Source organism: Myxocyprinus asiaticus, chromosome 49 (assembly GCF_019703515.2).
Source record: "Myxocyprinus asiaticus isolate MX2 ecotype Aquarium Trade chromosome 49, UBuf_Myxa_2, whole genome shotgun sequence".
NCBI classification, from domain to species: Eukaryota; Metazoa; Chordata; class Actinopteri; order Cypriniformes; family Catostomidae; genus Myxocyprinus; species Myxocyprinus asiaticus.
In genome coordinates, this window is record NC_059392.1 from 13,582,992 (window position 1) to 13,596,897 (window position 13,906).

Sequence of the window (13,906 nt, forward strand, 5' to 3'; positions counted from 1 at the left end):
ATTCACGCGACCGCTCGGACGCAACTCATCAGCAGATCTCGAAATCTCTGAAATATGTTATCTAAAATGGCTTTAAAGGGTATTTCATCCCTGTTTTATGTGTGCTAGTTATGTTCTGTTACTGTCGTATCGCTCCCATTCGGTATATTTGGTCGGAAAATGTTTATGCCAAGATCTCTGAAGCTCAAGAGAGCTTCTGAGTCTCAACAGCAGAACCCCAAGAGAACCAAAGTGAGATCAGAAGACACCGTTTCTACATCTCCGATCACTCATGAGATCTGTCCTCCAGATGAGACTGAGAATAAATCAACAGATCTGAACATAGGCACCTCTACCTCACATCAAGATGAGAGTGAAACAATAAATGAACCCAATCAGGTAGAGACGGAAGAAGAATCAGATGAGGAAGAACAACCTGTGAAGTCCTTCAAGAAGAACCAGAGATGGCCTGAACCCGGAGAGCCTGTTTGTATCATGTGTGGTCGATATGGAGAATACATCTGCGACAAAACTGACAATGATGTCTGCAGCCTTGAGTGTAAAGCCAGTCATCTGGCTAAAATGTGTATAGACTTTGGAGAAAAAGTCTTTTCTAAAGATCTACAGCAGGGTTCAGACACTAGCAGCACTGCTGCACATGAGCTGGGTTACTCCTACAAGGAGGATCCGTTCATATCTGAACTGACAGAAGAACAGATTGTGAGAGTTAAAACAGAGCTGGCTATCGTGACACATGGCCAGGAGGTCTGTAGACCAATTATAGAATTTGAGCACTGTAATTTTCCTTCAGCACTCAGGATGAATCTGAAGAAGGCTGGTTATGAGGCACCGACTCCCATTCAGATGCAGATGGTTCCTGTTGGTTTAACTGGGAGAGATGTGATTGCCACTGCAGAGACTGGTTCAGGAAAAACAGTTGCCTTTCTTCTACCAGTGGTCGTGCGTGCCCTTGAGGTAAATATATTGCTTTATGAATATTTTTAAGTACTGATAGATGGATATATTGGCCGATTTGTGAACCCTTGGACGATTAATAGAAGTGTTATCTCCTCCTTGTGTCTGTTAAAAAAAATCTACCAACAGCACATTTCCGGAGTGAATTTTGAGTAATTATTGTATAAAGTAATTGAGTACAATCAGTGCAATTTCGTGTATGCGTCATAAAGTTGTATTAAAGGAATATTCAATACAAGTTAAGCTCAATCGACAGCATTTGTGGCATAATGTTGATTACCACAAAAATAATTTCCCTAAAAAAAAGCAAAAATCTGGGTTCCAGTGAGGCACTTACAATGGAAATGAATGGGACAATTTCTGGAGGGTTTGAAGTAAAAAAAAAAAAAAAAAAAGTGAAGCTTATACAGTGATCAGCCACAATATTAAAACCACCTGTCTTGGGGCCTGGGTAGCTCAACGAGTAAAGACGCTGACTACCACCCCTGGAGTCATGAGTTCGAATCCCAGGGCATGCTGAGTGACTCCAGCCAGGTCTCCTAAGCAACCAAATTGGCCCGGTTGCTAGGGAGGGTAGAGTCACATGGGGTAACCTCCTCGTGGTCCTGATTAGTGGTTCTCGCTCTCAATGGGACATGTGGTAAGTTGTGCGTGGATCGCGGAGAGTAGCATGAGCCTTCACATGCTGGGAGTCTCAGCGGTGTCATGCACAACGAGCCACGTGATAAGATGCGTGGATTGACGGTCTCAGAAGCGGAGGCAACTGAGACTTGTCCTCCGCCACCCGGATTGAGGTGAGTTACCGTGCCACCATGAGGACCTACTAAGTAGTGGGAATTGGGCATTCCAAATTGAGAGAAAAGGGGATTTAAAAAAACAAAACAAAAAACACCTGCCTAATATTGTGTAGGTCCCCCTCGTGCCGCCAAAAAAGTGACGACCAGCATCTCAGAATAGCATTCTTCCCACCACAATTGTACAGAGCAGTTATCTGAGTTACCGTAGACTTTGTCAGTTCAAACCAGTCTGACCATTCTCCGTTGACCTCTCTCATCAACAAGGCATTTCCGTCCACAGAACTGCCACTCGCTGGATGTTTTTTGTTTTCAGCACCATTCGGAGTAAATTCTAGAGACTGTTGTGTGTGAAAATCCCAGGAGATCAGCAGTTACAGAAATACTCAAACCAGTCCATCTGGCACCAACAGTCATGCCATGATTCAAATCACTGAAATCAAATTTTTTCCCCATTCTGATGGTTGATGTGAACATTAATTGAAGCTCCTGACCCATATCGGCATGATTTTATGCACTGCACTGCTGCCACATGATTGGCTGATTAGATAATCGCATGGATGATTGCTGGTGCCAGACGGGCTGGTTTGAGTATTTCTGTAACTGCTGATCTCCTGGGATTTTCACGTATTTATCACGTAACTTGTTTACATATTTGAATGAATTTTACACTTAAATCACTTTTCTGACACTACACTCAAAGCACTTTTAAATAGAGAACGGGACTCTCCTCAGCCACCACCAGTATATCTTAATATGATTATTCATGTGTTTTATCTACTATTAATGTTTGAATTGTACTACAATTTTCAATTTAAAAGGTTAAACTCGTGATATGGCTGATACAGTTTCAATAGAAGACTTTATTATTTTTATACTATATTGTCCAGCCTCAGTTACTACAGTAGCATGTCTATGCAATGCACACAATAACACCGTAAACACCGTATATATGCAATATAACAATTACAAGAAGTCAATTTCAGAAGTCATACATATTAAACCTGTCACAGTAACTTCACCGGACAACATAGATACATCTTGATCGGTTAACACATGAGTATTGTTCGATTCATACAAGCATGACAACCAATATACCAACAACCCTACCAGAAAACATATCCAAGTATTATAACAGCGAAACAACTTTGCCAAATGGATAACAGATAAAAATCCATCTAGACTGCAACGATGCTGTCCTGAACTGTATGAGTGTGTCTCCAGCAGGAACATGAGACAGATGGCACTTCTTTCCTGTGTGTGCGGACAGGACGTAAAGACGCATGGGAGATCGTCATAAGCCAGTGATTTCACACCAAATTGAACCTGACAGCTCAAAATACAAATATTTTTTATAGGCTTACAGTAGTGAATCGGGGGTAAGTTAAGGACATTGTTTTGAACACTGACTGTTGATGTACTCAATCAATAATGGCAATTTGTTCATTTTTAACCAAAAAATCTTACATAGTGCAGCTTTAACATGTTTAATGTATATGTCTTGTGTCTATACTTTTGAAATAGTGAGTATTTTAACGTTTATGGATTGGCCCCATTCACTTCTATTGTAAGTGCCGCACTGTAACCCAGATTTGTGCTTTTTTTTTTTTTTTTTTTGAGAGAGGAGGGATGAATTTTGGTGGTTATAAATATTACGCCACAAATGCTGTCGAATGAGTTTAATTTATACTGAACCCGGAATATTCCTTTAAGGTGAATCTATATAAATAAATACATACATAAATACATAAAAACTAGCCCAGGTCACATTTCACCCCAAAATTTAAATACATTTATTTATATAATTTTATTTAGTTAAAATGGAGCCTATTTTGGGAGTATTACAGTATGCACATTTTCCTCAAAATTCATATTAGTGTAATGTATCCAAATGGTATCTTTTACCTTTTTTTTTCTTTGTAATTAGATCTAACATTCTAATATATATTTCTAATATATGGTCCTAAAATATGATTTATTTTCATTATACAAAAATCGTATTTCTTATGTATTAATTTTGCTTTTTGGGGTGAAATATGACCTGAACATGCTCTTGACAGTTTTCTTGAGATTTACCCACTATGTAAATCGCCATTATATTGGCCATCGGCCACACTGCTCTCTAGATAAGGGTATCGGCAACTGAAAAACCCATATTCGTCGCCCACTTCTCTAAATTTCTTCATGTCAGTCAGTAACAAATCAGTGCTTTATTATTTAAATAAATCAAAGTGATAAACAGAAATATTATTTTATTATAAGTAACTTCAATTCTAGACTGTATACTTCTATACAGTATAGTATACTTCTATAGTCAATACTTTTGTTTTCTATTAATTATTATGCTAAGAGAAATCACTTAAGATAGCTTACATCCTAACAAATGCATTCAACATGAGACTGCCTTCTATTCAGTTCTGCAAATGAGGCATTCAAAATAAGTCAGTCATCCAATCTAGGCTTTGTTTTCTGTCTCAGTACCGGCAGGTCACCATGTTCACTTTTGCAAACTCTTTTAGGTAACAGCTGTTACACTAGATAGATTCCTCTCCTGTGTGCCACTAGTATGAGTAATTCATAAGAGCAGATCTATTTTTGACTGTTCTATAATCCCAGTGCACTTCCTGTGAAAAGTTCACAATGAGAATTCTTAGTTCAGATAAGGGCAATTGTTGTATAAATCTTTAATTTAGCAAACGTAGCCCTAGTACGATATGTACATCTGATAGCTAAAAGGTCACATTGAATATTCATAGATCTGTTAATTTTTAGGTACAAACAATTGCCTTAGTATGTCTCAATATTAAGTTTATTTCTTTATTTTACAGTGGCAAGAAAAAGTATGTGGACCTTTTGGATTTACCTGCATTTATGTCAAAATTTGTCTTAAAATCTGGTTTGAACTTAATCTAAGTTACAATAATGAACAAACACAATCTGTTTTAACTAATAACACACAAATTATTGTATTGTTCTTGTACATACTGAATACATAATTAAAAAACTCACAGTGTAGGTTGGAAAAAGTATGTGAACTCCTAGGCTTATGACGTCAACAAAAGCTAATTAGAGAGTCAGGAGTTGGAAAACCTGGTATCCAATTATTGAAACGAGATTGGAGGTGTGGGTTAGAGCTATTTTGACTTATAAAAAGCACTCAAACATTTTGAGTTTGCTGTTCACAAGAAGCATCTGCTGGCGGGACCAAAAAAAGAGATCTCAGTAGACCTACGATCAAGAATTGTTGCTTTGTATAAAGCTGGAAAGGGTTACAAAGTTATCTTGAAGAGCTTAAATATTCATTTGTCCACAGTTTGACAAATTGTCTATAAAGGGAGACGATTTAGTACTGTGGTTACTCTCACTAGAAGTGGCCGTCCAGCCAAGATGATTCAAAGGGAACACCGCAGAATGCTCAGTGAGGTAAAAAAGAACCCTAGAGTGACAGCTAAAGACTTGAAGGAATCATTGGAACTGGTTAACATCTCTGTTCATGGGTCTATTATACGGAAAATATTAAACAGACATGGTGTCCATGGCAGGACACCATGAAGGAAGCAGCTGCTTTCCAACAAAAATATTGCTGTGCGCCTGAAATTTGCCAAAAACCACCTTGACACTCAACGTCGCTAATTGGAAAATGTTTTGTGTACTGATGAAAATAAGGCCAGAGCTTAACCCGATAGAGATGCTGTGGAATGACCTCAAGAGAGCCGTTCACACCAGATATCTTAAGAGTATGGCTGAACTGTGGGGGCCTGGGTAGCTCAGCGAGTAAAGACGCAGACTACCACCCCTGGAGTCGTGAGTCGAATCCAGGGTGTACTGAGTGACTTCAGCCAGGTCTCCTAAGCAACCAAATTGGCCCGGTTGCTAGGGAGGGTAGAGTCACATGGGGTAACCTCCTCGTGGTCGCTATAATGTGGTTCGCGTGGTGAGTTGTGTGTAGATGCCGCAGTGGATGACGTGAAGCCTCCACATGCGCTATGTCTCCGCAGTAACCAGCTAAACAAGCTACGTGATAAGATGCGTGGGTTGACGGTCTCAGACGCGGAGGCAATTGAGAGTCGTACTCCGCCACCACGAGGACTTCGAGCGCATTGGGAATTGGGCATTCCAAAGGGTACACGTTTTCTTGCCACTGTATATAGGACCAAACCTGCAAAAAATAAACAAAATAAAAAATAATAATGCTTTTTTTTTTTCCATTCAGGCATAGCTAATACATTGTAGCATACAGTAGAATACATTTGGTATTTATTAACAATATTGTGAGATTTGCAGTGGCACATGATAAAACTTATGATTGAAAAATGCAGATCATAAAATTTGTTTCAAAGATGGTTGGTGTGATTGACTTTTAATCATCTCATTGCTTGAGGGAAGAAAATGTTAGGAAAATAAATAATAACTATTTCAGAAATTAATCAATAAGTTAGTAATGTGTAATTTGGTTATTTATTCATTTATTTATTTTTATTTTTGCAGGTTTGATCCTCCATCCTATTTGAACATGCCACAAACAATTTACATGCAATTCGATTTTCTTTCCAGAGCCAAACTGCGTCTCCGTCTTGTCCCACGTGTCTCATCCTGACCCCAACCAGAGAGCTGGCCATTCAGATAGAGAAGCAGTCGAAAGAGCTGGTGATGGGTCTTCCGAACATGAGAACTGCTCTCCTAGTGGGTGGGATGCCTTTACCCCCTCAGCTGCATCGACTCAAGCAGAAGATCAAGGTATCTTTGGCTTATTGTTGTCTTACCACAACAATTTATTTGTGGATCTTTGACTCATGCGCAGTTGCTTGTACATCTGCACTTTAGATTGTAATTGCCACTCCAGGACGCCTCCTTGAGATCTTGAAACAGAAAGCTGTACGGCTGGATGATGTCAGGGCCATTGTGGTTGATGAGGTAAAATTGAGTTCAGTCCAGTATGACTGGTTTGATTGTTTCCTATAAGAATGAACATGTTTGGGGGGGCCTGGGTAGCTCAGTGGTAAAAGACGCTGGCTACCACCCATGGAGTTCGCTAGTTTGCTAGTTCGAATCCCAGGGCATGCTGAGTGACTCCAGCCAAGTCTCCTAAGCAACCAAATTGGCCCGGTTACTAGGGAGGGTTGAGTCACATGGGGTAACCTCCTCGTGGTCGCTATAATGTGGTTCGTTGTCGGTGGGGCGTGTGGTGAGTTGAGCGCGGATGCCGCGGTGGATAGCGTGAAGCCTCCACACGTGCTATGTCTCCATGGCAGCGCGCTCAACAAGCCACGTGATAAGATGCGCGGGTTGATGGTCTCAGATGCGGAGGCAACTGGGATTCATCCTCCGCCACCCGGATTGAGGTGAATCACTACGCGACCACGAGGACTTAAAAGCACACTGGGAATTGGGCATTCCAAATTTGGTAAAAAGGGGGAAATTCATGTTTTCTTACATCATATCCTGTATCTAAAAACACCATCAGGCAGATACCATGCTGAAGATGGGATTCCAGCAACAGGTTCTTGAGATTTTGGAGCACGTCCCCGAAGACCGTCAGACGCTTTTGACGTCAGCCACCATTCCCACAGGAACGGAACAGCTAGCAGCTCGTCTAACCCTTGACCCTGTGAGCATTACCATCGGACAGAAGAACCAACCCTGCGCTAACGTCCGACAGATAGTCCTCTGGGTGGAGGAACCTTCAAAGAAAAAGAAACTTTTTGAGATTTTAAATGTAAGTATAGAAACTAGACTAAAACCAACAAAAAGCTCAAATAAAGCAAACCAACATTTGGACTAAATCCAAATTTTGTCCAAACGATTCTATGGTCATAGTATACTTCGGTTTTCCACGTGCTGCAAATTTGTCATCAGCACAGTATACGTGGACTGTCCATGTCCACCCTAGTTTTTCTAGACATGAGGACAGTCCGCGTCATTGATGAATGCACCTGGCATTGACTAAGCTAAGGAGTATTACAAAGCAGTCGTAGTGAGCATGTGTCGAACAGTACGGGGGCGTGGTCAAAAGAGTATACTTTGACAGTCTGAGCGCTTAACCGTGCACAAAACGGCACGTGGAACATCAAAGTACATCTTAGCCTTAAGGCAAATTAAGGCAAAGATTTCAAACAGGCAGCAAAAAACGTATTTTTTATGTCTGATTTTCACTAACCCGATCCAAACAACCTTTGTAGGTGGTTTGAAATCCAATTAAAATCTGATTTTTGTTAATGTGTCTCAGATTGAATAAAATTGTCTTAGTTTGGTCAGATCAGATTTTCTGGGTTTTTTTCATCATTTTCTTCGGCAGGTGTTGCAACAAGAAGATACGTCATTGCATATGCCACCCATTCCCATTTTTTACGCTGTTGTCTGCGACAAATGTGTTTTGAATATTGCACTCATGAAAAAGGTCATCAATGGCGAAGAATCCATTTCCCCACGCCAGTGATATTACAGTTAACTAAAATGAAAACTAACTAAAATCATTTTCATTAACTGAAAAAAACAAATAACTGAAATACTTTTTCATAACTCCAAAACTAATTATAATAAAAATTCTTGAATTCATTTTAGTTTTAGTTTTTGATATAATAGGGTGAATATGGGCAAAGTGGGACACTTTTGGAAATTGTACATTTCTTGGCACTTTGAATTATGATCCAAATGCCACATAACGTAACATTGTACCTTTTAAGAAAGCTTAGTATGTCTTCTACCTTAGACAAAAGCAAAAATGAAGAAATATTCAATACTGAGAAGTAGAACCTTTGAAGACCCTCTTTTGACCAAATCCCAGATTTTTTTTTTAAGCAGTACTGGTAAATTGCTTTTCCCACCAGTGGTCATGAAATGAGCTCTGCCACACATCCTAAAGTAAAATCATCCATTTCAAATCTCAAAAAAATAAAGGGATAGTTGACCCAAAAATTAAAAGTCTCATCTCTTATTCACCCTCATGCCATCCCAGATGTGTATGACTTTCTTTCTACCGCTGAACACAAGCGAACATTTTTAGAAGAATATTTCAGCTCTGTAGGTCCATATAATGCAAGTCAACAGGGTCCAAAACTTTGAAGATCCAAAAAAAAAAAAAACACATAAAGGCAGCATAAAAGTAATCCATAAGTGGTTTAATCCATGTCCTCTGAAGTGATCCAATCTGTTTTTGGTGAGAACAGACAAAAATGTAACTCCATTTTCACTGTACATCTTGCAATTGCAGTCTACTGGAACGATCATAATTTCAAGCTCAATTACACTTCCTAGTAGAGTTCGTAGAGCACTAGATGGTGCTGGGCAATATAATCAAGCTTGAAATCATGATTGCCAAGGAGACTGCTAAATGTCGAGATTTACTATAAAAAAGGACTTAAATATTGATGTTTCTTATCCACACCTATCATATGACTTCTAAAGACATGGATTAAACCACTGAAGTCTTATGGATTACTTTTATGCTGTCTTTATGTGCTTTTTGGACCTGGAAATTTCTGGCCCTGCACTTGCACTGTGTGGACCAACAGAGCTGAGATATTCTTCTTAAAATCTTCATTTTGAGATCAGCAAAAGTCATACACATCTGGGATGGCATAAGGGTGAGTAAATGATGAGAGAATTTTCATTTTTGGGTGAACTATCCTGTTAATTGTTTACTTCCCAAAGATTAAGATAAGTTATTATAAAACATTACTAAACTAAGGAAATACATATGGATACAATGGGGATCAAGCTTAAATGTACTTTGTCACTTTACCCATATTCACCCTATATTATAAAATTTGCAACATTTACAATGCACATTAAACATGAGCATACCACTAGATAGATGGTAACACAAGAATGCCCTGAGAAATGTAATGATGTTAGACTTGTTAAAGAACACCTGTTATGGTTTTTCAAATATTACCTTTCATGTAGTGTGTTATATAGCTGTTTGTGAATGTCAAAAAGTCTGCAGAGTTTCAAAAATCAAAGTGCACGACAAATGGAGTCATTGACTCCCAAAAGAAAGAACCGATTCTGAACACCTGAAACGAGTTGTTAGTAATTCCAGACATACTTCCTGTACTAATTTACGTAATCTGGTCTGTTTACGTGTACAGCCAGTACATGCTGTTAGCTGTTAGCCTTTGCTATCCGGCTAACTCACGTTATTGCCAAACTACATATAAACTTACCAAAATGCTCAGCTTTTTTCTGAAAAAAGCTTTTTTTTTGGCCATTAAAAATACTAAAACTAAAATAAAAACAAACTAAACTGAAACAGAGAAAATTAAAACTAAACTAAAACTAACAGACAAACTGTGAAAACTAACAAAAACTAAACTAAATTGTAATGACAAATTGAATATCAAATTGAAATAAAAACTAAATTAAATATCCAAAACTATTTTAACCCTTCCCTTCGCATGGTGAACCAACGCAAGTTTGCACTGTTACCATGACATCCGTTTGAACCTAATTCAACTAATTCAAGCTCAAATGTGAAATTCGAATTCAAAATGTTTGAAAATTTTGCATTTAAATTCAGTGTTCGAAATTCAAATTTCAAAAATGTAGAATTCAAATGTAAAAAAAGTTTGATTTCAAATTTAATGTGCATTCAATCATTTAGAACATTTTGAATTCGAATTTCTAACATTTTGAATTTCAAATATTTCAAATTTTGACCATTTCGAATTTGAATTTCAAACATTTTGAATTTGAATGTTGAACATCTCAAATTTTGACCATTTCAAATTCAAATTTCAACAAAGACTTTAGTCAACATGGAGACATACTGTATGTGTTGTTGTGACTTGCCCTCCTCTCGAGAGGAAATGGGTGTATCCTCTTAAATGGCTTTGGTCCAGGAAAAGTAGCAACAACTCTTACCGGTGGAAGAGAGCAGGAAATGGCTGAGCACTCATTTTAGAAGTTTTTTTAGGAATCACAACTCATAGAAATCATAATGACTGTCACTAAGCATGTTCTAACAGATTTAAACTGATTCATCTTTTAAAACCTAAATTTCAGCGGAATTTTATTGAAACGATTTATTTTTATTTACTCACAGGACCGAAAGCTCTACCAGCCACCAGTAGTTGTATTTGTAGACTGCAAGCTTGGAGCAGATCTGCTGTGTGAAGCTGTGCAGAAGGTCATGGAATTAAACACAGTCGCTATCCACTCGGACAAGACGCAGTGGGAACGCAACAAAATTGTAAAGGTAACTGCAAAAAAAAAGTCTTTACATGAGAAAAGCATAATGTGTTATTTAAACTGCTTATCTTCACAAATGTATTGTTCTGCTTTGCTACCATGTTTCAGGGTCTTCTTGAGGGCCAGTTTGAAGTGGTGATCAGTACTGGCATTCTTGGCAGAGGACTGGACCTGGTTAATGTGAAGCTGGTAGTGAACTTTGACATGCCAGCTAACATGGATGAATACGTTCATCAGGTATGATGAGTTTTATAGATACATTTACCCATTGTAGATAAAGGTTCATCTATTTTTAATGATACCCTGTTCGATCCTGTGCTTTCAGATTGGTCGAGCAGGTAGACTGGGCCACAGAGGCACAGCCATCACCTTCATGAACAACAACAACAAGCGCTTGTTTCTGGACATTGTGAACAGGGTAAAACCCACCGGCTCCGTACTGCCACCACAACTCCTCAACTCCCCCCATCTGCACGAACAGCAGAGGAGAGCCAAACATAGAAGCAACCATGGAGAAGACATTGTTGTATCCAAAAGCAACCTTGTTGACATCATCAGGAGGCATGACAAAAGCTCGGCGAAGAAATAGCAATGATAAAAATGTATAACATACATGATTATTTGTTGTCGTTTTTGTAAATTGTATTTTCAATAAATGGTCCAGCCAGCTTACTGCCTGCTTGACAGTTCTTTTCCATTTCAAGTTCATGCACAAAAAACATATTATTTTTGGCCTCTTTTCATAATGTGCTTGTATTGGTGAATCTTACAAAAACATTTGCCGGTTACCTAAGAAAAATAAGCCAGTTTTTAAGGCCATTAAATATTTAGTAATTTAAATATTCTAATATTACAGATATGAAAATGAGACTTTTCTGTATTACAGGAAAATGTTATTTATTTTTTTGCATTGTGACATTGTCATGACAAACAAATTTTTTTTTCTCCAGTTTGAATGTTTTGAGTTTGTTTTTAATTCTCATTATTCTCGATGGTTCTGTGAAATTCTCACTGTATTAACGACCGTAATAAAAATACAGTAATAATACCCAGGCACAATGTTTTTCTTTTAATTAAAAGAAGCATATATAAAATTCAGTACAACAAATACTACAATGATGTATGAATGCTCTTATATACAGTATGTTTATTGTGTAAATACTGCAATTTTAAAAATAGTTTATATAAATATGTATATAAAATGTATTTATGTAGTTGTGATGAGGAGGAGGGCGTGGCCGGCCCCCGAGAGGATTCACACCTGGCAATGAGTTACCCAATCAGCGGGAGAGAGATAAGAGGAGCCGGGGATGCCAGAGAGAGAGAGACAGATGCACAGCAGTGTTTTGTGTGTGCACTTTTGTTATGTTTCACTTCAGTGTTTTATGTTGAATTAAAGTTTTGTTGTTTGTTACTCCAGTGCCCGCATCCTCCTTTCCCCGAACTGTCACCGTAATGTATTTTCAATGTATGTTCAATAAATATAAAAAATGCAAAATGGAGATACGTATATATATATATATATATATATATATATATATATATATATATATAAAATTTCACAGAATACATTTTAATATTAAATATAAATATTAAAATATTTTTTAACAGTATTGAGAAGAATTAGCTTTTTCTTATTTTTGTCCAGTTATGTGCTTGCCAGTTTCGTGAGATTCCCCATAGACTATTTATTCTCTTTTGTGAAAATATTTCTGGGAGGATTTGAGCAAATATCTCTCAGAAAAAAATTGTAATCTGTCATATGTATAAACACTTTTGATATTCTTTTTTTTACTATAACAAAATTTTTGGAAATGTTTTCATTTATAGGTGTAAAGCAGTGTTATTATAGTTTTGGATTTTTTTATTTAATTTTTATTTCTATTTTATATCAATTTGTCATTCCAAATTAGTTTTAGTTTTCACAGTTTGTCTGTTAGTTTTAGTTTTCTCAGTTTCAGTTTAGTTATTTATTTTAGTTTTAGTATTTTTCATGGCTGCCAAAGCAGAAGCATTTACTGGTATCATTTAAAAAAGTCTAACATCATTACATTTCTCAGGGCATTCTTGTTGTTACCTCTATCTATTTGTATTGTCGTGTTTAATTTGGATTGTAAATGCTGCAAATTTTATAATATAGGGTGAATATGGATAAGGTGACAAGGACATTTAAACTTGATCCTCACTGTATCCATATAAATTTTCTTAGATGATTATAAATAATTTCTTAACTAATCGTTGAGAAGTAAACAATTAAAGGGTTTGTTCACCCAAAAATGACAATTCTCTCATCATTTACTCACCCTCAAGCCATCACAGATGTCTGACTTTCTTCTGCAGAACACAAATTAAGATTTTTAGAAGAATATCTCAGCTCTGTAGGTCCATACAATCATGGTTCAAAACTTTGAAGCTTCAAAAAGCACATAAGGCAGCATCCTTTTTTTTACTGTAGATCTTGACATCAGCGAGACTGCCGATCTTTCCTGTAGACTGCAATTGCTAAATTTATAGTGAAAAAGTGTTATATTTTGGTCTGTTCTCACCCAAAACCAATTAGATTTCTTCAGAAGATATGAATTCAACCACTTAATGATTACTTTATGTTACCTTTATGTGCTTTTTAGAGCTTCAAAGCTTTGGGCCCAGTGGCAGTTTTGGCTTATTTGGTGCCCTATGCAAAATCCGACATTGCTCTCCCCTTAACACCCCCACCCCCAAAACACCCACAAAAAAATAAATAAAATAAATAAATAAATAATTATGGATTTTTACAATGTTGACAACTTATTATTATTACAGAATTATGCTTTAACACACAAAATATAACACAAGGGAAAGTTCACCCAAAAATAAAAATTCTCTCATCATTTACTCATGCCATCCCAGATATGAATGAATTTCTTCTTTCTGCTGAACACAAGCAACAAATTTTAGAAGAATATCTCAGCTTTGTAGGTCCATTCAAT

At 37.3% G+C, this 13,906-nt stretch overlaps 1 protein-coding gene across 1 annotated transcript; it reads left to right on the forward strand.

The window, feature by feature from the left end:
* Nucleotides 1-12,349, forward strand: ddx59 (DEAD (Asp-Glu-Ala-Asp) box polypeptide 59). The gene is made up of 7 exons (XM_051694186.1): nucleotides 1-954; nucleotides 6,303-6,485; nucleotides 6,573-6,662; nucleotides 7,213-7,464; nucleotides 10,792-10,944; nucleotides 11,046-11,174; nucleotides 11,263-12,349. Exons 1-7 carry the CDS (start codon nucleotides 160-162, stop codon nucleotides 11,524-11,526), a joined length of 1,866 nt encoding a protein of 621 aa, XP_051550146.1. The 5' UTR covers nucleotides 1-159; the 3' UTR covers nucleotides 11,527-12,349.
* Nucleotides 12,350-13,906: the final 1,557 nt, after the last annotated feature.

Excerpts from the sequence above, each read along its gene's own strand:
- ddx59 (XM_051694186.1), top strand. The coding sequence starts at position 160 with ATGTTTATGCCAAGATCTCTGAAGCTCAAGAGAGCTTCTGAGTCTCAA. Across the intron at positions 955-6,302 it reads TGGTCGTGCGTGCCCTTGAG|AGCCAAACTGCGTCTCCGTC; the intron begins GTAAATATATTG and ends TTTTCTTTCCAG. Across the intron at positions 10,945-11,045 it reads AACGCAACAAAATTGTAAAG|GGTCTTCTTGAGGGCCAGTT; the intron begins GTAACTGCAAAA and ends ACCATGTTTCAG.